Raw genomic sequence first — 21,460 nt, forward strand, 5'->3', positions numbered from 1 at the left:
ACATTTGGGTTGTAGGTTTTGCTTTGCAGGTTCCTTCCTTCCTTACCAAGATGTCTCAGAGACTTTACCACGTCAGTGAATCTCACTCCCCCTCTCCTTTTTAATGGTTTTAGGCTTTCTATTATCTCATTCCTTTATATGGAATGGCTGGGACCTCTCAGTGCTTTAGGAGACCCCTGGCTCCCCTTCCTCTCGTCCCACTTGCCTCCTCCAGGGAGTCTGCAGTGTTTGAAGAGGCTGTGGTCATCTAATCTGTGGCTCAGTTTTGTAGATGATAAAATGGGACTTCAGGGGCCCGCCCCGTGGCATAGTGGTTAAGTTAGGCATGCTCCGCTTCGGCAGCCCGGGTTCATGGGTTCTGACCCAGGGCACCGACCTACAACACTCATCAAGCCATGCCACAAAAAAGCCACATTTTGTTTGTGGCAGCGACCCACATACAAAATAGAGGAAGGTTGGCATGTATGTTAGCTCAGGGCTACTCTTCCTCAAGCGAAAAAGGAGAAAGATTGGCAAGGGATGTTAGCTCAGAGTGAATCTTCCTCAGGGAAAAAAAAAATGGAGTTTCAGAGAGAGGAAGGGGCTCACCCAGGATCATAAACTCCGTGCTGGTGGGCTCCCAGAGCTCAGCTTCCAGCTGAGGCCACAGCTCCTCTCACTCACCTTGTGCTAAGCAGGCCTGGATCTGATCATCTCACCATGTGGTCACCACTCCACGTGGGGGTCTCCCTCTAAGCACACCCTTCCCGGGCTACATTTGTGGGAAGAGCTCTTTGTGGCGGGGCTTGTTTTGTGGCCCTCACCCCATTCCCTACTCTTTGCTCCTTGCTTTTGAAAGATCTCATGGCAGCCTTCTCAGATACCGGCTCCCTGCTCTTGGCACCCAGTGTCTGAAATATCAGCCTCAGCCTTCCTGCCTCATTTGCATTTCCAAAGTTCTCTTTAGGATTTGATCCTTTAAGATATAGTTAAGAGCCCATCTGGAGTCCTTCCCTGGCTCTGTGGTTCCAACCTGGGCTGCACCGGAGAATCACCTGGGAAGCTATTTAAAAATCCTGAAGGCTGGGACCTACCCCGGCCCAGTTATATCAGAATCCCGGGGGCTGGGACCTTGGGCATCAGTATTTTTTTTTTTAAGTTCCCCCAGGTAATTCTGCTGTACACCCAGGTTGAGAACTCCTGTGCTAGCTCCACTCTGGCCCTCATCAAAGAAGGCACATTTTCTCCTTCCAAGTCTTCGGAACTAGATCAAGAGCTATATCAAGAGCTGGTCCCAGGTCAGCGGTGGATTTGCTGTGGGACCTCTCACCTTCAGTAAAGTGAGGGATTAGATGAGTGGTTCTCACCTTCAGGGGTGGGGTGTGAGAGATGGGATGGGGAGGGCATGTATTCAGACTGCCTGGGACCTTTCTCAAAAAATACCTGCCCAGCTTGAAAAGTGGAAAGCAACCTAAGTGCGGTTTTATCCACCACTAACATGAGGCACCCCTCTCTTGGGAAGAAATGTTCATTGGAATCATGCATCTACCTGAGTGACTTTTTTAAACATTGAGAAACTTCAGTAATGATTATTGTTGCAGTTCCTCAAATTCCCCTCCATGGGGCTGGCGTCATTTTGCTCAGCGACACATGAGCGTTCCTCTTTCTCCATAGCTTCACCAGTAGAATATGTTGTCAGATGTTTGGATTTTTGCCAATCTGATAGGTGAGAAATGGTATCTCAGTGTAGTTTTAATTAGCATTTCTCTATCTTGAGTAGGGGTGAGCATTTTCCTATGGTTGGGAGCCATTTATCTTTCTTTTCCTGTGTACTGTTTTTCACATCTCTAGCCCGTTTTTCTATAGGTTTGTTGGCCTTTTTAGTCTCTATTTTTCTTTTTTGAGGAAGATGAGCCCTGAGATAACATCTGTTGCCGAAACTCCTCTTTTTTTGCTGAGGAAGATTGGCCCTGGGCTAACATCCGTGCCCATCTTTCTCCACTTTATATGGGATGCTGCCACAGCAGGGCTTGATAGGCGGTGCGTAGGTCTGCACCCAGTATCCAAACCTGCGAGCCCCGGGCCGCCGAAGCAGAGTGCACGAACTTAACCGCTACGCCACCAGGCTGGCCCCTTTACTCTATTTTTTGAAGCTCTTTATATATTTAGGATACCAACCCTTTGTCAGCGTAATAAATTGCATATTTTTTCCCAGTTTGTTATTTATGTTTTTACTTTGCTTAGGCTTTTTTTTTCATGTAGAATTTGCTTATCTAATCAAATGTCTTCCCCTGTTGCTTCTAGATTTTTGAATCATGATTATCATTATAGCCTTTTTTTCAATCTGCATGAAAACTTGTACAATTTAAATTGTATGATTTGTTACACCCATAGTTATTTTGTTTATTCCTATTCATTCTGAATTAAAGTTCCAACTAGAATACTAGTTCCACGAGGACCGGGCTCCCTGGGAGATGGAGTTTTGCCTGCAGAGGCTCATGGAAGAGTCCCCTTGGGAATCACACCAAAGGAGATCGAGGCAGAGGGAGAAGCTGAAGTGAGGAGCGTTCACACCAGTGGCCTCAGCCGGTCCCAGGGGAGCCCTGGAGCTGGACGGCCCTTTAGCATTGTCCCGAGTTGAGGCGAGGGGCATGGACCAGTCACTGGATGTGGGCTCCCCGCTGGGAGGGCACATGACCTTGGATGAGGTGGCTTTGCTCAGCCGATGGCCATCCCTGAGAGCAGGACTCAGCTTTTAGGTTTTGGCTGGGGGAATGAGTGCCCCTGTCATGAAGCGGGGCTCTGGGCAGAGCACCACAGCATCCTCCCCAAGTACCCTGTCTGTCCTGGTCCCTGCTGTGTTCTCCACACCTCTCTATGCCTGGCACATAACAGGTGCTCAGGAAATCCCTGGTGAATGAATGAAGGCCAAACAAGAACAGAAGCCCAGATTTCCAGGTCTTGGTGTAAGCCAACTGGATCACAATGTCGGGGTGGGAGAGAGGGGAGGACCCCAGGGCAGGTGTGTTCAGAATCATCTTGAGTGCTTCTGGCCTCTTCCCCATTTGCAGCCCACTAAGTGGTCTTGAGAGCTCCTCCGGCCCAGCAGTTGGTGCTGGTCAAGGCCTGGACGTGGCTGGGCTGGGCTGGGCTGGGGAGGGGACCCTCTGGAACCCTAGGCGTCTGACTGCTCTTTGGATGCGCATCACCCTCATGAGCTTTCAGTTCAGTTTTTTTATCTTCCTCCAGCATTCCTTAAAGAAAAGAGGAACCCGCTCCCTGGGGAAGACAGACAAGAAGTCTTCGGTGCAGGTACTTCCTGACAGCCCCACTGCAGCCCCCACTGCAGCCCCCACTGGCAGGTTTTAGTCTTAAGACCCGGGGCCTAACTCCAGGTGGCCCGAGGAATCCGCAGAGGTGCCCACCCTTCCCCAGCTCAGATAGATAAAGTGCTGTATGTAGACAGTCCAGGCTTAGAATACAGTTAGCCTCTGGTGGTACTGGATTGTCAGGGTGCCAGGCATTTTTCATACATTATCTCATTTAATCCTCTCCATGGCTGGTTGAAGGAAGGAGTGTTATTGTCCCATTTTACAAATGAGGAAACTAGTAGTAATGGTAGTTAGCAGTAGTAGCAGCAGTAGTCACCCTGGCAGAATGTCACCTACTCCAGGAAGCCCTCCTGGACTCCCCAGGCTGTGTGTGGTGCTCCATCCTTGCTGCAATATCCATGTCCCCCTCTCTGCTTCCCCTCTGAACCCCCAGCTCCTTGAGTGTCAGGCTGTGTCCGGTTCATTCCTGTGTCCCCAGCACATAGTTAGCTCCCGGGAATGCTGCAGCTGGTATTGAGCCTCCCCACACTAACCTGCGTGGGTTGTGTCTGTCCTTGTGGCCGTGGCGCTCCAGGAGGACAGCGCCGACCTGAAGTGCCAGCTGCACTTCGCCAAGGAGGAGTCGGCCCTCATGTGCAAGAAGCTCACCAAGCTAGCCAAGGAGAACGACAGCATGAAGGAGGAGCTGGCCAAGTACCGCTCGCTCTACGGCGATCTGGACAGCGCCCTGTCGGCGGAGGAGCTGGCGGCCGCGCCCCACTCGCGGGAGAGCGAGCTGAAGGCGCACCTGAAGCTGGTGGAGGAGGACGCCAACCTGCTGAGCCGCCGCATCGTGGAGCTGGAGGTGGAGAACCGGGGCCTGCGGGCCGAGATGGACGACATGCGGGATCACGGGGGCGGCTGTGGGGGCCCGGAGGCACGGCTGGCCTTCGCGCTGGGGGGCAGCGAGTGCGGGGAGAGCCTGGCGGAGCTGCGGCGACACCTGCAGTTCGTGGAGGAGGAGGCGGAGCTGCTGCGGCGGTCCTCGGCGGAGCTCGAGGACCAGAACAAGCTGCTGCTGAGCGAGCTGGCCAAGTACCGCTCGGAGCACGAGCTGGACGTGACGCTGTCGGAGGACAGCTGCTCCGTGCTCAGCGAGCCCTCGCAGGAGGAGCTGGCGGCGGCCAAGCTGCAGATCGGCGAGCTCAGCGGCAAGGTCAAGAAGCTCCAGTACGAGAACCGCGTGCTGCTCTCCAACCTCCAGCGCTGCGACCTCGCCTCCTGCCAGAGCGCGCGGCCCATGCTGGAGACGGACGCCGAGGCCGGGGACTCGGCCCAGTGTGTGCCCGCCGCCCTCGACGAGGCCCACGGGCCCCATGCTGCCCGGCTCTGCAGAGCCAGGGAGGCTGAGGCGCTGCCTGGACTGAGGGAGCAGGCGGCCCTGGTCAGCAAGGCCATCGACGTCCTGGTGGCCGATGCCAATGGCTTCTCGGCTGGCCTCCGCCTGTGTCTGGACAACGAGTGTGCTGACTTTCGGCTGCACGAGGCCCCTGACAACAGCGAGGGCCCCAGGGACACCAAGCTCATCCATGCCATCCTGGTGCGGCTGAGCATGCTCCAGCAGGAGCTCAATGCCTTCACGCGGAAGGCGGACTCCGTCCTTGGGAGTTCTGCCAAGGAGCAGCCAGAGCCCTTCTCCTCACTACCCTCCTTGGGCTCCCAGGGGCCTTCCAAGGAGATTCTCCTGGCCAAAGACCTTGGCTCGGACTTCCAGGTAAGATGTCCCAGTCACAGGCCCTAGTACTTTTTTTTTGATAGAAACCTTTCACTGAATCATAACATATGGACAGAGAGGTACACAGAGCACAAGTCTACAGCCTAATGCATTCTCCCAGGGTGAACACACTCATGTAATCGTCACCCAAGACAAGATCTAGGACATGACCAGCACCCCAGAAGCCCCTCCTCATGTCCCCTTCTAGCCACTAGCCCCACTCCCAAGGGAACCCTCTCTTGATTCAGTTTGTCTGTCTCTGAACTTTATATACATGGACCCATACAGTCCACACTCACTCTGCCTGCCATCTTTCACTCACCAGGTTTGTGGTCCCATGTAGCAATAGATGGTTCTTTCTCATTACTGGATACGATCTCACTGAGTGAAATGCCACGGTTCACTTACTCATTTACCATCCACAGATATAGGGGCTGGTTCCGAGCCCCTATCTTTTTGCCCGGTTGTTCTTTCTTCTTTTCTTGTTTCTTTTGCAATTTTGTTTTTTAAAATGAGTATTATTGAAAAACAACTTCAGGGGGCTGGCCTGCTGGCGTAGTGGTTAAGTTCGTGCACTCCGCTGCGGCGGCCTGGGGTTCGCAGGTTTGGATCCCGGGCAGAGACCCACACACTGCTCATCAAGCCATGCTGTGGCGGCAGCCCATGTACAAAACAGAGGAAGATTGACAGCAGCTGTTAGCTCCGGGCCGATCTTCCTCACCGAAAAAAAAAAAAAGTTTTGTTCAGGTCCTATGCAAAGGCAAGAAACTTGGCTTTCTAAATGTAATGAACTTCCAGCCTTGATGTCTATAAAATATGACTGAGAAAAATGAAAAGAGCAAATACACTTGTCCCAAAAAAAGCCTTATTGCCAAAGTAATCCATAAACAGCCGATGAGTTTCAGTGCCTGAGGTAAAAAGATAAAGGCTCCTCCTGGTCGCCTCCCACTCCCAGCAGGTACCGCTGGTAATAGTCTGGAGCAGGGCTGGCCACTACAGTGGTCACTAGCCACATGTGGCTACTGAAATTTAAATTAATAAAAATTACGTACAATTGAAAATTTAGCCACATTTCAAGTGCTCTGTAGTTGTGTGTGTCAAGTGGTGCAGATCTAGAATATTTCATTGTCACAGCATGGCTTTCTGAATCTTTCTCTATATGTACTCTCAGATATTTGTTTTTTCACCCAAATTGTCTTATGTTATACCTACTGTGACCACACAACTTATTTTTCTTGTGTAATGTATCTATTTGTTCATTTACTTATGATGCTGTGTTTGTAGTTCATATACTTTTTGTGCTCAGTGCTGGAGGTGCCATGATAAGCAAAAACATATGATTCCTGCCCCTCAGCCTATATAGTGGGAAAGAGAGATGTTAATTAAAATATCATGCAATGAATGTGGAATTATAAACTGAGATGGGGGCTCTGAAGGAAAGGTACTTGGTTCTGTGAACAAAGAACTTGATCCCGGGTCAGGGAAGAACTCTGAGCTGAGCTGAGATCAGAAGGATGGATTATAGAGGAAGAGTGTTCTAAGCAGAGGGAACAGCCTTTGTGAATTCCTCATGGCCAGAAGGAGCATGGTGTGTCCAAGGACTAAGAGAAGACGTGAGGCTGGGCTGCAGAGAGCACTAGGGAGGTTTGATCTTCACCCCGAGAGCAATGGGAGGGGTCTTTCCATGTCTATACAGAGAGATTTAGCTCTTTCTTTTTCACAACTACACAGTGTAATTGTGCCATTATTTCTTTAACCAGTGCCCTGTTGATCTGGCTTGATCTTGCTTTTCTAAGCAAGCAGACTGTCCTATCTTAGGTCGCCCTCTTGGTTCTTAGGTAGGAATGAGCTGGGGCCGCATGTGTGGTAGGACAGTTGAGGCTGGCTCAGAAGGTTTGTGCACAAGACAGACGTGCATAGAATCAGTGTTTCCACTCACCGCTTGCCTGGTCATTTATCCTTTCAACAGACATCCAGTGAGTGGTTGCAGTGCCCCAGCCAGGGCTGGGTCTGGGCTACAGGTGAATCCACCCAGGTCCCAGCCCTCAGGGGGATGGTCAGAACCTCTTATAGAGCCAGAGGCCTGGGGTGGGGGCTGTTCCTGGCACCCCTTGGGCCCCTCCCCATGGTTACCTTTGGTCTCTTCTGCCCTTGCCTCTGGGTGCAGCCGCCGGACTTCAGGGACCTGCCGGAATGGGAGCCCAGGATACGAGAAGCCTTCCGCACTGGTGACTTGGACTCCAAGCCCGACCCTAGCCGGAGCTTCAGGCCTTACCGAGCTGAAGACAATGATTCCTACGTCTCTGAGGTAGGCCTGGGCCTGAGCAAGCAGGGGGGCGGGTAGGAGGAGAGTGGCTGGGGCTTCCTAAAATCTTAGCTGGTGATGATATGGGTTTTGAGTATTCCATTTGGTTCTAAGCTTGCTGGAAGGCAGGGCGAAAAGGGAAACAAGGAAGTTTGGGCTGTCCTCGTGGCCTGATAAAAGGAGGCTTATAAACTCATTTGAAGAAATTAATTTTTTTTCCTATACTAAATCCCACTGGGAATTCAATAATTTTTGTCATTTAATGGAACCATGAATTTATGTAGGAGGAAGGCAGCAGTCTCCACAGTCAGGCTGACTGGGTTCAAATCGTGGATCAACTATAAACTGGTGGTAAGATCTTAGATGTCACTTTACCTCTCTGATCCGCAGTTTTTCTCCTTTAAAATAAAAGTGATCCCTCATAGGGTTGTTGGAACGATTAAATACATGGAAAGCCTTAGCTTCAGGTCTGGTCCTTGTTGGGTGAGGATGAGGAGGATGATGACATATCACTGGGCCTCAGGGGACCTGTCAGTGTGGCTGTGTGGCCTTGGCGTGTTCTCATTCTCTGGCTGCAGCTTCCGCATCTGTAACATGAGAGGATAGAGTTGGTGGTAGCTGTAGAAGTGCTAGGATTCTCTGGTCCTTGAGGAATTCTGGCTGGTTCTTCATAATGAACCTGCACTTTGTAATGAACCTGAAGCAGGAAATGGCTCCTGTGGACTGGGTGCTGCCTCCCTGAGATTCCTGAACCATGGAGAGCCCTCTGTGTGTCCCAACCTGAGCACCGTTTTCTTCTGAGCACTCCCAGGAAGGCAACTTTGTGGTCCCAGGAAGGCCAGTCTGCAACTATGCAGGGGGAGAAGCTCCCTTGAAGCTGATGGATCAAACTCTCTAAGTGGTCTGAGTTTCCTAGCAGCCATGGCAAAAAGGGAAAAAATTATGTGATACTTAGTTCTCATTTTCTGAGAAAAGGAAATAGGGCAGCTCACCTGCAGAGAAAGTAATTTCCGGCATGCATTCAATTATTGTTTCATTCAACCACTCTTTATTGAGCAGTTACAATTTGCCAGGCACTGTGTTGGGCACTGAGTTCAAGGAAAACACCACAGATAGCAGATAGTACTAGCCCTGCAAGGATTTTTAGTACAAAACACACATACAAGATACGCCTCAAGTCGGAGTGCCTTCCATTGCTGAATTTCCACGTTATTGGCCAGATAATAAATGTTTGGTTTTTTTCACAGAGGGACATCTTGCCATGCCCGGGAAGGTTTTATGTAGGAGTTAGAGCTGACATTTCCTTTTTTTTTTCCTGCTTAACATGACAGCATAAAAATTTCCCTCTGTTACTAGAAACACTTAAAAATTTTTTTTTTTGTGAGGAAGATCAGCCCTGTGCTAACATCAGCCAGTCCTCCTCTTTTTTTGCTGAGGAAGACTGGCCCTGGGCTAACATCTGTGCCCATCTTCCTCCACTTTATATGGGACACCGCCACAGCATGGCTTGCCAAGCAGTGCGTCGGTGCGCGCCTGGGATCTGAACCGGCAAACCCCAGGCTGCTGCAGCGGAACGCACGCACTTAACCGCTTGTGTCACCGGGCCAGCCCCAAAAATTTTTTAATTAAAGTATAGCATACATACAGAAAAGTGCTCATATTGTAAGTGCACAGCTCAAATAATTTTCACAAACTGAACCCTCCTATGTAATCAGCAAGCCAGTCCCTAAAGAGAGTGTGACTTGCTGCTGGGAGCCCCCGTGTCCTTTCTAGTCGCCATCTTGACTTTTTTTTTTGCTGAGGAAGATTTGCCCTGAGCTAACATCTGTTGCCAATTTTCCTCTTTTTTTGCTTGAGGAAGATTAGCCCTGAGCTAACATCTGTGCCAGTCTTCCTCTATTTTATATGTGGGTTGCCACCACAGTGTGGCTGAGGAGTGGTGTAGGTCCATACCCCTGATCCGAACCCACAAACCCAGGCCGCCGAAGCAGAGTGCGCCTAACTTAACCACTATGCCACGGGGCCAGCCCCGCCATCCTGACTTTTAACAGAGTAGATTAGTTTCGCCTCTTTAGCTACAAATACTTAAAACACAATTTCCGGGCCGGCCCTGTGGCTTAGCAGTTAAGTGCGCGCGCTCCGCTGCTGGCGGCCCGGGTTCAGATCCCGGGTGCGCACTGACGTACCACTTCTCTGGCCACGCTGAGGCCGCGTCCCACATACAGCAACTAGAAGGATGTGCAGCTATGACATACAACTATCCACTGGGGCTTTGGGGGGAAAAAATAAAATAAATAAAATTTTTAAAAAAAAACAGTGAAACAATGACTATCTTGGTGAATCAAGCTTAGTTTTCACAGTATATTATTTTCTTCAAATAAATTGCAGAGAGAGAAATTATCAAGTTAAAATTGTAATAGCTAGGTCTGATGTGCCCTGTTTTGTTTAATTGTCATGACAACCCACGGAGGTGGGGACAGCCATGGTGCTGATTTGTACTTGAAGGACAGCTCGGGTCCGACTCACTGCTGTTGCTCCCCCGCCACTCTCGTCCTTTGACCACAGCTTCTGCCCTCCTGCTCTCTCCCTCCTCATTGTCTGCGTCCCTCATCCCTGCCCCAGATCAAGGAGCTGCAGCTGGTGCTCGCAGAGGCCCACGACAGCCTCCGGGGCCTGCAAGAGCAGCTCTCCCAGGAGCGGCAGCTACGGAAGGAGGAGGCCGACAACTTCAACCAGAAGATGGTCCAGGTGGGTGGTGCCCAGCGCCCTGCCCGCACCTGCGCTACCCTCTCTTCCCTGAACTGAAGGCAGAAACCTTAGAGGTCCCCGGATCTTCAGGAGGCAAGAATGTCAAGGGAAACCCTCATCTTCCCGTCCGTCGTGATTGTGGGGTGTTTTTTTTTTTTTGCTTTGCTTGTGATTGTGCATTAGGTGCGCTGGGCTGGAATCCTGGGCTTGTCGTTGACTGCCTGTTTGACCTCAGGCCAATCCTGTCTCCTCTCTGGGCCTCAGTTTTCCCATCTATGAAAAAATGCCCCCATCAGAGCTGAAAACCTACAGCAGGAAGGCCAGAGGCCTGGCTGGTAATCAAGATGATAGTCTTGCTAATAAAAAGCATTTATTAAGCCCTTACTGTATGTCAGGGCTGTGCAATGCCCTTTCCACACATTATGTCCTTTAGTCCTCATGTCTTCCCCTAGGAGGCGTCCCCACTTGACAGATGGGGAAACTGATGCCCAGAGAGCTGAAGCGCTTTGCCCAGGGTTGCATGTCCAGGGCGAGGTGGGGCTGGGATTCTATTCCAGGTCTCTGGCTCCCCCTTAACCATTGCTTCCTAGGGTATTGCATATTCTCAGCCTTCCTCAACTCTGAGCATGCCCTTTGCTCTCCACGTCGGTCACCCCTCCCTGCCATCATTGCTCACGCTCCCAGGTTCCTCCTGAAATGTGAGAGTTCATTTGAAACAATAAGTACGTGCTTATTATATGATGTCATGGTTTTCATAATCGAACAGAGCCGGGTTCAAATCCCAGCTCTTTCACTGAGTGGTAGCTGTGATTGCTACTGCTTTTATGAGTTTCTCTTCCCTGGAGTAGCAGAGGGCAGTGTTTATCTCAACAGAACAAGCTGCTAGCGGTGGAGTCTCTGGCAGGGATCACCCACAGGCACCACCCAAATTTTCCTCTCTGCCCTGGCGTGAGGCCTGGAATGGGAGGGACAGTGCCCTGGACGACGGCCAGGGTTGCTCACGCTCTTGTCCCCCTCGCAGCTAAAGGAGGACCAGCAGAGGGCGCTCCTAAGGCGGGAGTTTGAGCTGCAGAGTCTGAGCCTCCAGCGGAGGCTGGAGCAGAAATTCTGGAGCCAGGAGAAGAACATGCTGGTGCAGGAGTCCCAGCAGTTCAAGCACAACTTCCTGCTGCTCTTCATGAAGCTCAGGTGGTTCCTCAAGCGCTGGCGGCAGGGCAAGGTTTTGCCCAGCGAGGGGGATGACTTCCTTGAGGTATGGTTCCCGTGGGACTGGGTCTGGGGCAGGGGTGGCGTGGGGGAGATACAACAAGAGGGACGCCCAGCTGGCGTCGACACAGCCCTGAGGCTCATATACGAGCCGTCAGCTTGCGGGCTTTCGTCGCTGCATCCATTCACTCATTCAGCGTCTGTTTCTTGGGAACCAGCTCTTTACTGGGGGCTGTGGCAGGTGCTGGGGATACCTGTGAAGAAGACAGCCTTGGTCCTGGCCTTACCGGGAGAAAGTCTCTTTGGGGGCTAGTAGGTCTTTAACACCTAATACTTCTTTGTTTCTCTTTTTAACAAACCTCAGAGTCTTCAGCAGGCAACAGTATCTAAGTGAATTTAATAATCTAGTTTTGTTGTTATTGCGTTATATGCAATATAGTACATATTAATGTTTTTTATTCTTTTAAGGTATCACTTACACACAGTAAAGTGCACACATCTTAAGTGTACAGCTGATGAAGTTTTACAGTGTACACCCGTATAGCTCCCACCCAGATCACAATAGAGCACATTTCCAGTGCCCCAGAAGACTCCCTTGTACCCCAATCAACATGCCCACCCCAGCAGTCAGTGCTGTTCTCATTCATGCACCGTGGGTTAATTTGGTCTATTCTGGAACTTCATATAAGTGCATGTAGCCTTTTGTGTCTGGCTTCTTTTGCTCTGTATAATTTTTTGCGATTCGACCATGTTTGGCACGTAGAAGTAGTTCATTCTTTTTTCTTGCTGTTTATTTTTGACTTATGAATATACCTATTTTATTTCTAATATTACCTTCGATTTATGGCAGTGGGCACTGGCTTTCCATTTTTAGTAATAGTATCAACTTCCTCTTTTAGATGTGTTTAACTAGAAGGAGAGGTTGACTTGAAACATAACGATAGTACGGGTAGTATTGGATGTGGCTTTGGGAATGTGTGAAGCTCGGGAAGGACTCCCGTGGCCCATCTGTCCCTAGGTCTGTGCAGGACCCTTGTTCCTGAGAGCCCCTGCCCCATCATCAGCACGCTAACCTTGCTAGGAGAAGGGGGCCTGTGGGGACGTCATACCTCAGTCACACCCACCTGTGTTGGCACCGCTCACCTTGGCCGTGGCCTTTGGGGTACAGGTACCTCTGGTCTAGCCCAGGCTTGGCCCTCTGGCTCAGGCTACTCTTTCCAGAGCCAGTGGGGCCCAGTGGCACTCCCCAAGTCCCCATGTACCCCTGTCAGGGGTCCCCCAGAGTAGCCCGAATGCCCCAGGAGCAGGGGATGATGGTTAGACCTGACTCTGTAGCAAGAGTCCCCTGCCCCCACCCCCAGTGGGGCTCATAGTTCTTTTCCCGGGCCACCCACCTCCTCAAGGCCCCTTGAGAGAGTCACTGACCGTCATTAAATGGACCCATTTCCTGCTGCCCACGCCCTGGAATATCTGACACAGAGGTGTCCCTGTGAGAAGTGGCTCAAAAGCCAGCATGGCTGCTCCTTGAGTGTCACCCTTTGTGACACCTGGGGCCTCCCATTTGAAGCCACTGCTTGCTCTCTCTTTCATGGGATTTGAAAATATAGGACTTGCCTCTCCTGTTTGGAAGTCCCACACAGGCCTTTGGATGAAGCCTAGGGTTTTTTTTTTAATGTATTTTTTTAAATTTATTTTTTTTAATTCTAGTAAAATATTCATAACAAAATTTACCATTTTAACCATTTTTAAGTTCACAGTTCACTGTCATTAAGTACATTCACATTGTTGTGCAACCATGTCCACCATCCATCTCCAGAACTCTTCATCTTGTAAAACTGAAACTCTATACCCATTAAACACTAACTCCCCATCCCCTTCTGCCCCCAGTCCCTGGTAAGCACCATTCTACTTTCTGTCTCTGTGAATGTGACTACTCTAAGTACCTTACATAAGTGGAATCATACAGTATTTGTGTTTTGTGCCGGACTTATTTCACTTAGCATACTGTCTTCAACGTTCATCCGTGTTGTAACACATTGCAGAATTTCCTTCCTTTTTAATGCTGAATAATATTCCATTGTATGTATATGCCGCATTTTATTTCAGCTTTATTGATGTATAATTGACACATAGAGTTGTATATATTTAAGGTGTACAACTTGATGTTTTGATATATATACACATTATGAAATGATCACCTCAATCAAGCTAATTAAACTGTCCATCGTGGGGCCAGCCTGGTGGTTTAAGTTCATGTGCTGCACTTTGGCGGCCCAGGGTTTGTGGGTTCAGATCCTGGGCGTGGACCTAGGCACCGCTCATTAAGCCGTGCTGTGGCGGCATCCCACATACAAAATAGAGGAAGATGGGCACACATGTTAGCTCAGGGAAAATCTTCCTCACCAAACAAAACAAAACAAAACAAAAACATATCCATCACCTCACATAGTTACCATTTCCTCCCTCCCTCCCTCCCTTCCTTCCTTCTGTCCTTCCTTCCTGTGATAAGAACATGTAAGATTTACTCTCTTAGCACATTTCAAGAATGCAATGTGGTATTGTTAACTGTAGTCACCATGCTGTACATTAGATCCCCAGAACTTACTCATCCTGCGTAAATGAAACTTTGTACCCTTTATCCAACATCTCCCCATTTTCCCCTCCTCCCTGTCCCTGGCAACCACTATTCGACACTCTACTTCTATGAGTTTGACGTTTTTAGATTCTACATATAAGTGAGATCTTGAAGTATTTATCTTTCTGTGCCTGGCTTATTTCGCTTAGCATAATGTCCGCCAGGTTCATCCATGTTGTCACAAATGACAGGATTTCCTTCTTTTTTAAAACCGAATAATATTCCACTGTATGTATATATCACATTTTCTTTATCCATTCATTTGTAGACAGACACTTAGGTTGTTTCCACGTCTTGGTTACTGTGAATAATGCCGCAATGAACACGAGGGAGTGCAAATAGCAATTTGAGATTCAGATTTCATTTCTTTTGGAAATAGACCCAGAAGTGGGATTGCTGGATCATATGGTAGTTCTATTTTTAATTTTTTGGGAAACCACCATACTGTTTTTCCATAGCTAAAGCCCAGTTTTGGCTGCTAGGGAAGATGCTTCACCACATCCCCCAAAGTGAATTGCCTGTAGGCCACATAACCTATGTTTTAAGTCAGTTTGTTTCAGGCAAACTCTCCATATTTGGTGAAAATTTTTCTTGCCATTTCCATGTCCTGGAGTAACAGAGAGAAAGAGAAACTTACTTTAGAAAAAAATAAGGTGTAAGCATAGAAAATTAAATAATATATGTGCCCATAATTAATAGAAATACACATATTTACTGAAATAGACATAATAAGATACAAACATAACCACATATGTTGTAAAAATAGATACAAACATATATGTACAGTCATGTGCTGCATAACGATGATTCGGTCAAAGATGGACTGCAGACAACAGTGGCCCCATAAGATTAGTACCATATAGCCTGGGTGTTTAGTGGGCTGTACCGTCTAGGCTTATGTAAGTACACTCTATGATGTTCACAGAATGATGAAATCACCTAACAGACACATTTCTCAGAGTGTACCCTTGTCGTTAAGCAATGTGTGACTGTATATAATATGATATAAAGCTCATGTGTATGAAAATACATACAAATACATAATAAAATACATGTAACTATATAAATAATAAACTTGATGTACATGCATACTTTTAAAGAATATACATGTCCACACATGCAGAATTAACACTCTATATGTGAATGATAACCCTCATCTATTGAGTATTCGTAGTGTTCTGGGCGCTGTGTTAAATGCTTTTAGTGGATTATTGCATTTCACTTGTATAAATACATCCTGTGATGTGGAGGCAATTATTATCCCCATTCTACCATGGATAACTATCTTTAATTCCTTGTCCTCAATTCTGAAATCCAGAAGCTCTGACTCACTCAGAGCTTCTTTTGTGTCTAACTCAGTTGGAAAACATTGTCCTGACATTCTTTTGGCGGCAAAACCTTTGTTATCCCATTTTATGTTATATTCACATGTTTGTAGGGGAGATATCGGTGTCCTTGAGCATAGGATGTTACGCCAGATTTTGCTGGGGCTGTTATGCAATATACAGTGTAGGTACCATATTATCCTTCTAAATCCCAGTTAATTCTGAATTCCAAGTACGCCTGGCCCCAAGAATGTCAGAAAAGGAACCATGCCCCTGTGGATATAGATGACGAAAAGTCTGTATGTTTAGATACTCATGACCAGGGACGGAGTTGGGGTGCTTGTTCACGCAGGCCCTGCTCCCCCACATGCCTCCCAGCCTCAGTGCCTGCCCAGGCCCTGGAAACCCTTCGTCGTTTGGTTTCCAGGACACCGCACTCTCTTGGACTTCCTTCCACCTCACTGGTTGCTCCTTCTCAGTCTCCGTGGCTGGACCCCCCTTTTCTCCCTGACCTGACCTCTTAACGTCAGAGTCCCTGGGGCTCAGGCCTTGGGCCACGTCGCTCCTTTACCTACACTTACTCCCTGGGGGAACTCAGCAGGCTCAAGGCTTAAATGGCCTTTCTTGCACACGGTGAATCTATCTGGAATCTACAGAATCTGACCCAGCCGCGCTGCCCACCTCCCCATCTGAGCCGTCATCACTTCTTGCCTGAATTATTACCATAGCCTCCTAACTGGTCTCCCTGCTTCTGCCCTTGCACCCTTCCACCAAGCGTCTTGTATTCAGAAGGGTACAGGGAGGTACCAGGCAGCAGGTACATCATGTGGCTGGTGCCCCCTGGAGTTGTGCGATATCGAGCTCTGTTGCTCTCCTATAATGTAACTCAGCACAGCAGTTAGAGTGATCCTGTGAAACTGAAAGTCAGGTCGGTGTCACTCTTTGGCTCACAGTCTCCACTGGCTCCCATTTCACCCAGAGAAGCCAAAGTCCCTACAGTGGCCTGGTCAACCAGCCTTGTTCTCCCTGTCTCTCTCACTTCCTCCCTGGCTCTCTTGCTATTCCTCTAACAGACGTGTTCTCACCTCAGGGCCTTTGCACTTGCTGTGCCCTTTCTTGGAATTCTCGCCCTGCGGGTATTCACACGGTTTATTCTCTTACCTCCTTTAGGACTTTTCCCAAATATCACCTTCTCTCTAAGGCCCTCCTTGACCACCCGTGCACAGCACATCTTAGCTCCTTTCCCTGCTCTCTTTTTCTCCATAGCACCGATCACTATGTGACATTCTGTATATTTAATGACATTTCATATATTTCACTTATGTGTTTGTTTTCCTGCTACTGGAATGGAAGCTAAAGGGGGCCAGGGTTTTTTCTGTCTTGCTCACTGATGTATCCCCAGCTCCGAACACAGGACCCAGTGCACGGTAGGTGTTCAATAAATATTTGTTGAATGAATGAATGAACGATAAATGAGCTCCCCAGTTAGGAGGCAGCTTCCTTCTGCTTCATTCCCATCCTGAATTAGTACCCTGGTCTCCTTGGCTGGCCCTGGACTCCTGCCCAGAATCCATCAGCAACTAACTCTCCCTCCCAGGAGATCTCCTTCTGTCCCCTCAAACCTTTGGTTGCCCTCATCTATAATTATGGGGTGCCCGTGGCCCTGTTGTTCCAATCACAGTGCCCACCTTGACCCCGCCTGGCAACATGGTTATTTCTGAGTAGCGCTCAGGGATGCCTCGTGGTCGTTGGGGCAGAAGACATGGTGTAGGAGGCCAGAAGGGCCTGACTCTCCAGCTGTGCTCCTGGGCCTAGACGGTGCCCAGGGGTCAAATCTAAAATTTGGGAAATCAAGGCCCAGCCCTTTGGCCAGGTGGTTAAAGTTCCACATGCTCTGCTTCAGCGGCCCAGGTTCGCGGGTTTGAATCCTGGGTGCAGACCTACCCCACTCACCAGGCATGCTGTGGCGGTGTCCCACATACAAAAAAATGGAGGAGCCTTGGCACAGATGTTAGCTCAGGGCTAATCTTCCTCAGGGAAAAAAAAAATTTGGAAATCGGCGCTGAGCTGGGGTGCTGTGGTTCATCCTGTACCATAACCCCCCATTCTTTCTTCCCGCCTGGCTGTGCAGTCCCCTTTCTATCTGGACCACTAGCCTGAATCCCCTCCCCCTGAGGGTCAGACTCCCAGGCATGACGCCTTCCCACCCCCCTGTTGAGTGTGTTTTTTAAAAAAATAGGTAAATAGCATGAAGGAGCTGTACCTGCTAATGGAGGAAGAAGAATTAAACGCCCAGCATTCTGATAACAAGACCTGCACAGGGGACAGCTGGACCCAAAACACGGTGCGTTCTCAGCCCATGCCTGGTCCTGTCCTGTCCATTTGTTCCTTGGTTTAGTGATCACTTCCTGCCACCTTCTCTGATCCATCTTGCACTGGGCACTGGAGCTGCAGAGGGTTATTGCTTGGTCACTGGCCCCAGATGCGCAGTGCTGTGGGGTTCGTAAGTCATCCCAGGGCAGTGACAGAGGGCCAGATGAAGGACTGTGGGGTCACAGGCAAGGGAGCAATTAATTCTGTTTGGAGTGTAGGGGACAGGATCACAGAGAAGGGGTCATAGATGGTGGGCTTTTGAAGGATGAATAGGAGCTTGCCCAATAGAGAATGGGGAAAAGGCCATTCAGGACCAAGAGAACTGTGTGTGGGGAGGTGTGGCAAGGTATTCTGGGACTGGCTGCAGCTTGGGATGTACACAGTAGGGGTAAGGACATCAGGCTGAGGTCTTATGAAGAGGGACATCACCCTTGTAGTCTGGAGTCGGGAACCCTCAAATCAAGCCATGGGATAGAGAAAGCAGTGGGGTCAGGCTCCCAGGGTCACACAGTGAGCTTGAGTATGGGTGGGAGACAGGTCGTGGGCCAAGGAGAGAGAACTGAGACCCAGTCAGGCAGTCAGGGAGGCTCCATGGTTCGGACTTCCTGTCTGGCCCACGGTGGTTCAGAGATGCGGATCTTGGCCAAGGATACAGACCCAGGGCTTAGACTGGGCAGAGCCTTGAAGAAGCCAGGGCCCAGCTCAGCTTTAGGCTGAATAATTCTTGCTGTGATGCAGGGTTTTTGTTTACGTGAGGCTGGGGCGCATGTCAGCAGAGGAGATGGCCAGGGCTGGGCTTGTCTTGCCCACGTTATGGGTGAGAAGACCCCAGAGAGGTTGTGGGACTTGCCCGAGGCCTAGTCGAGTCCCGGGCTGGACTCTGGGTAAGAGCTCCCAGCCCAGACTCCCCTCCCTGCCCTCCTAAAGCTCCTGACCCAGGCCTCGCCCCTGTCTGCAGCCCAACGAGTACATCAAGACGCTGGCCGACATGAAGGTGACGCTGAAGGAGCTGTGCTGGCTGCTCCGGGATGAACGCCGTGGTCTGACCGAGCTGCAGCAACAGTTTGCCAAGGCCAAGGCCACCTGGGAGACAGAGCGAGCAGAGCTCAAGAGCCATACCGCCCAGGTGAGTCTCCCGCCTGTAGAGACATCTCCCGCCTTGTTGCCCTCTCAGCAGCCCTCATCAGCTGTCGGATCTGGGAGCAGGATGCTCAAGCCATGCTTCTAGAAGCATAGGAACCCCTTCACCTCAACTTGTGGCCCAGAGTGGGCAAGAGACCTGCCTAGAGTCACACAGCAAGGATGCAAGAAACAGTGGGGAATGGGCCAGGGAGAGAAGGTGAGGGAGTGACAAAGGGGCACGGGGGCATCACAGGCACCGCTGCTGCACCACCTGCTCACAGGTGAAGCCAGAACACTCTGATTCCTGTCTGCACCTGGTAACGGCCTTCAGATACCTGCACGGACTCCCGCTGCCTGCTGTCATTCGTTCCCTCCTCTCCTCATAAGGATCCCTTGACCCCCTGCTACCTGGCTCTGTTTTGCTCCGTCCACTCAAACTGGGGGACTCCCCTTCCCACAACCCAGTGTGACTGAAGGAGCCTTAACCAAGGGCCCTGGGTATTAGGCCTCTGCTGTGTGCCTAGAGGCAGGTTGCTGCCCCCTCTGGTCTGAAAAGTGAGAGGGTGCGCTTCCTCCCACTCAGAGAGAATGCTCTGACCGCTCTCCCTACCCCCCGCCATGACTCTGGGTCCCAGCTGCCTGCGGCCTCCCCTGCTCCAGGCTGCCTTCCCGGGCATCACAGCCCCTTGGAGGTGGGTACCCTGAAGACCTCTGCTGGACAAGTGACAAAACAGGCATAGACGAGTTAAGTTTCTTTCCCAAGGTCACCCAGCTAGTAAGTGCAGACCTGATCTTTGCTCCCCAAACCTCTGTCCCTCCTGGCTCCCCATGACCGTGATGCCACCTTCTTCCCAATGCTCACAGACTTCCGGCCTCCCAGTGCCACCATTCTTGCTTCCTGACCCTCCCCGCAGATCTCACAGCTCCTGCTCCATCTGCACGTTTCACAGTGTTCACTGCTCCTGCTGCCCCCAAACCCAGCCATTCCAGGTGTCCCTCCCCACTGGGAACCTGAGTGGCCCTCTGAGGGTTAACATCCCAGACCACAGCCTGATTGATGTGGGTGCATTCATTCTTGAGGTTGCATGCTTACCTCCTGCCACCCCAAAGGTGTGGGACCAAGAAAGCCATCAGGCTGGAGTGATTTCCTGCACACGTTTGTGACGTGACTGTGTGTGCCTGTCCCCCACTAACTGTAAACTATACCACTGGTTAGAGTTGATGAAATATCCCGAGAACCAGTAACGAGGAGCCTCTGCCATTTTGTAGCTCTGTAACCTGGGACAAATCACTTAATCTTTTTGAACCTCTTCCTCTCCTGTAAAATATTGAAAATGGTAGTTATCTTGCCGAGTTTTCATGAGAATACTGAGATAACACCTGAAAAGCCCTTGGCACAGAGCTTGGCGTGTAGAAAGAGCTTCACGAGAGCCTTGGTTGTGAGGAGGGGGTAGTTCTGACTGGGGAGGTCAGCGAAGGCTTCCTGGCTGAGGGGTCCTCCCAGGAGAGCTCTCTCTGGTGCCCGGGAGGGAAGGATAGAGGAGGGCGGGGCGGGGGGCCTCCTGGTGCCAGCCACCCAGTTTGCCTTTCCTTCCGCAGATGGAGCTGAAGGCTGGGAAGGGGGCCGGGGAGCGGGCGGGGCCCGACTGGAAGGCAGCCCTGCAGAGGGAGCGTGAGGAGCAGCAGCACCTCCTGGCTGAGTCCTACAGCGCCGTCATGGAGCTGACGCGGCAGCTGCAGATCAGCGAGCGCAACTGGAGCCAGGAGAAGCTGCAGCTGGCGGAGCGGCTTCAGGGTGAGAAGCAGCAGGTGGAGCAGCAGGTAAAGGAGCTGCAGAACCGCCTGAGCCAGGTGAGGCCTGTCCCAGCCCAAACTGGCTTGAGCCACAAGGGGGAGTCACTGCAGGAAATGTCCGGGGGTAGGGTATCCTTCAGATACAGCTGGATCTAAGCGCTCAGAGAATGCAGTAGGGACTAGGTCTTTCTCTCTGCCAGTCTCTCAGGCTGCTTTCCTCTATGCTTTATTCCTAAGCAAGCTGTCCTCAAATATGGCTACTGTTAGTTTTGTGCTCATATCCTCACAACGTAGCAACTGTAATGGAAAGAGAGTGTTCCTTTTCTACAAGGCTCTGATTGGCCAGGTGTGAGTCAAGTGCCTGCCCCTAGCACCTACCGAAACCCAGGAACCAAGAGGGAAGAACCAAGGGTGTTTCCCCATGGGAAAATTGGAGTCCTCTGACCAAAAGAGGGGGGATAGAAAAAACAATCATTGACCATTGCACCCACTACAGTTTACATCATGCACCCCGCTGCCACCTACCAGGCTGCTATGCTCCACTCTTTATTTCGACTCTTCCTGTTTTACTTTTTATTTTAATTTCATAAATCAGGACTTCATTTTTATATATAAGACCCAAATATTGCAAAAGCATACTCCAGTCCACGTCTTCCCTTTCTTGCTATTTAAATTTATATTCACAGAGATTGTTTTGTATCATTAATTGATTCATAATGTACGTGTTGTTTATACTCTGCCTCTTTCATAGAGAGCTGTTCACGACAGAGCGTAGAGGCTGGTCTCGTTCAGTTTAATTTAACAGTTTAATGCTGTTTAGCATTCCGAGTATGGAGACACCATTCTGATTTGATTCAGCTGCTGCTTAGCAGATCTGGCTGGTGCAGG

At 50.1% G+C, this 21,460-nt stretch overlaps 1 protein-coding gene across 3 annotated transcripts in view; it reads left to right on the plus strand.

The window, feature by feature from the left end:
- Positions 1-21,460, plus strand: part of MTCL2 (microtubule crosslinking factor 2) — a 72,838-nt gene that overhangs the window by 36,107 nt on the left and 15,271 nt on the right. The window contains exons 4-11 of one of the 3 annotated variants that reach the window (XM_087445312.1): positions 3,229-3,291; positions 3,886-5,064; positions 7,232-7,372; positions 9,935-10,117; positions 11,139-11,369; positions 17,523-17,627; positions 18,615-18,782; positions 20,378-20,629. In XM_087445312.1, the coding sequence (XP_087301438.1) occupies positions 3,229-3,291; positions 3,886-5,064; positions 7,232-7,372; positions 9,935-10,117; positions 11,139-11,369; positions 17,523-17,627; positions 18,615-18,782; positions 20,378-20,629 (2,322 nt within the window). The remainder of the gene's footprint in view (positions 1-3,228; positions 3,292-3,885; positions 5,065-7,231; positions 7,373-9,934; positions 10,118-11,138; positions 11,370-17,522; positions 17,628-18,614; positions 18,783-20,377; positions 20,630-21,460) is intronic. The other 2 variants (XM_087445313.1, XM_004430430.3) reach the window with 2 other exon arrangements.

Source organism: Ceratotherium simum, chromosome 21 (genome assembly GCF_057802395.1).
Source record: "Ceratotherium simum simum isolate JZ-2026a chromosome 21, ASM5780239v1, whole genome shotgun sequence".
In the NCBI taxonomy this organism is placed as follows: Eukaryota; Metazoa; Chordata; class Mammalia; order Perissodactyla; family Rhinocerotidae; genus Ceratotherium; species Ceratotherium simum.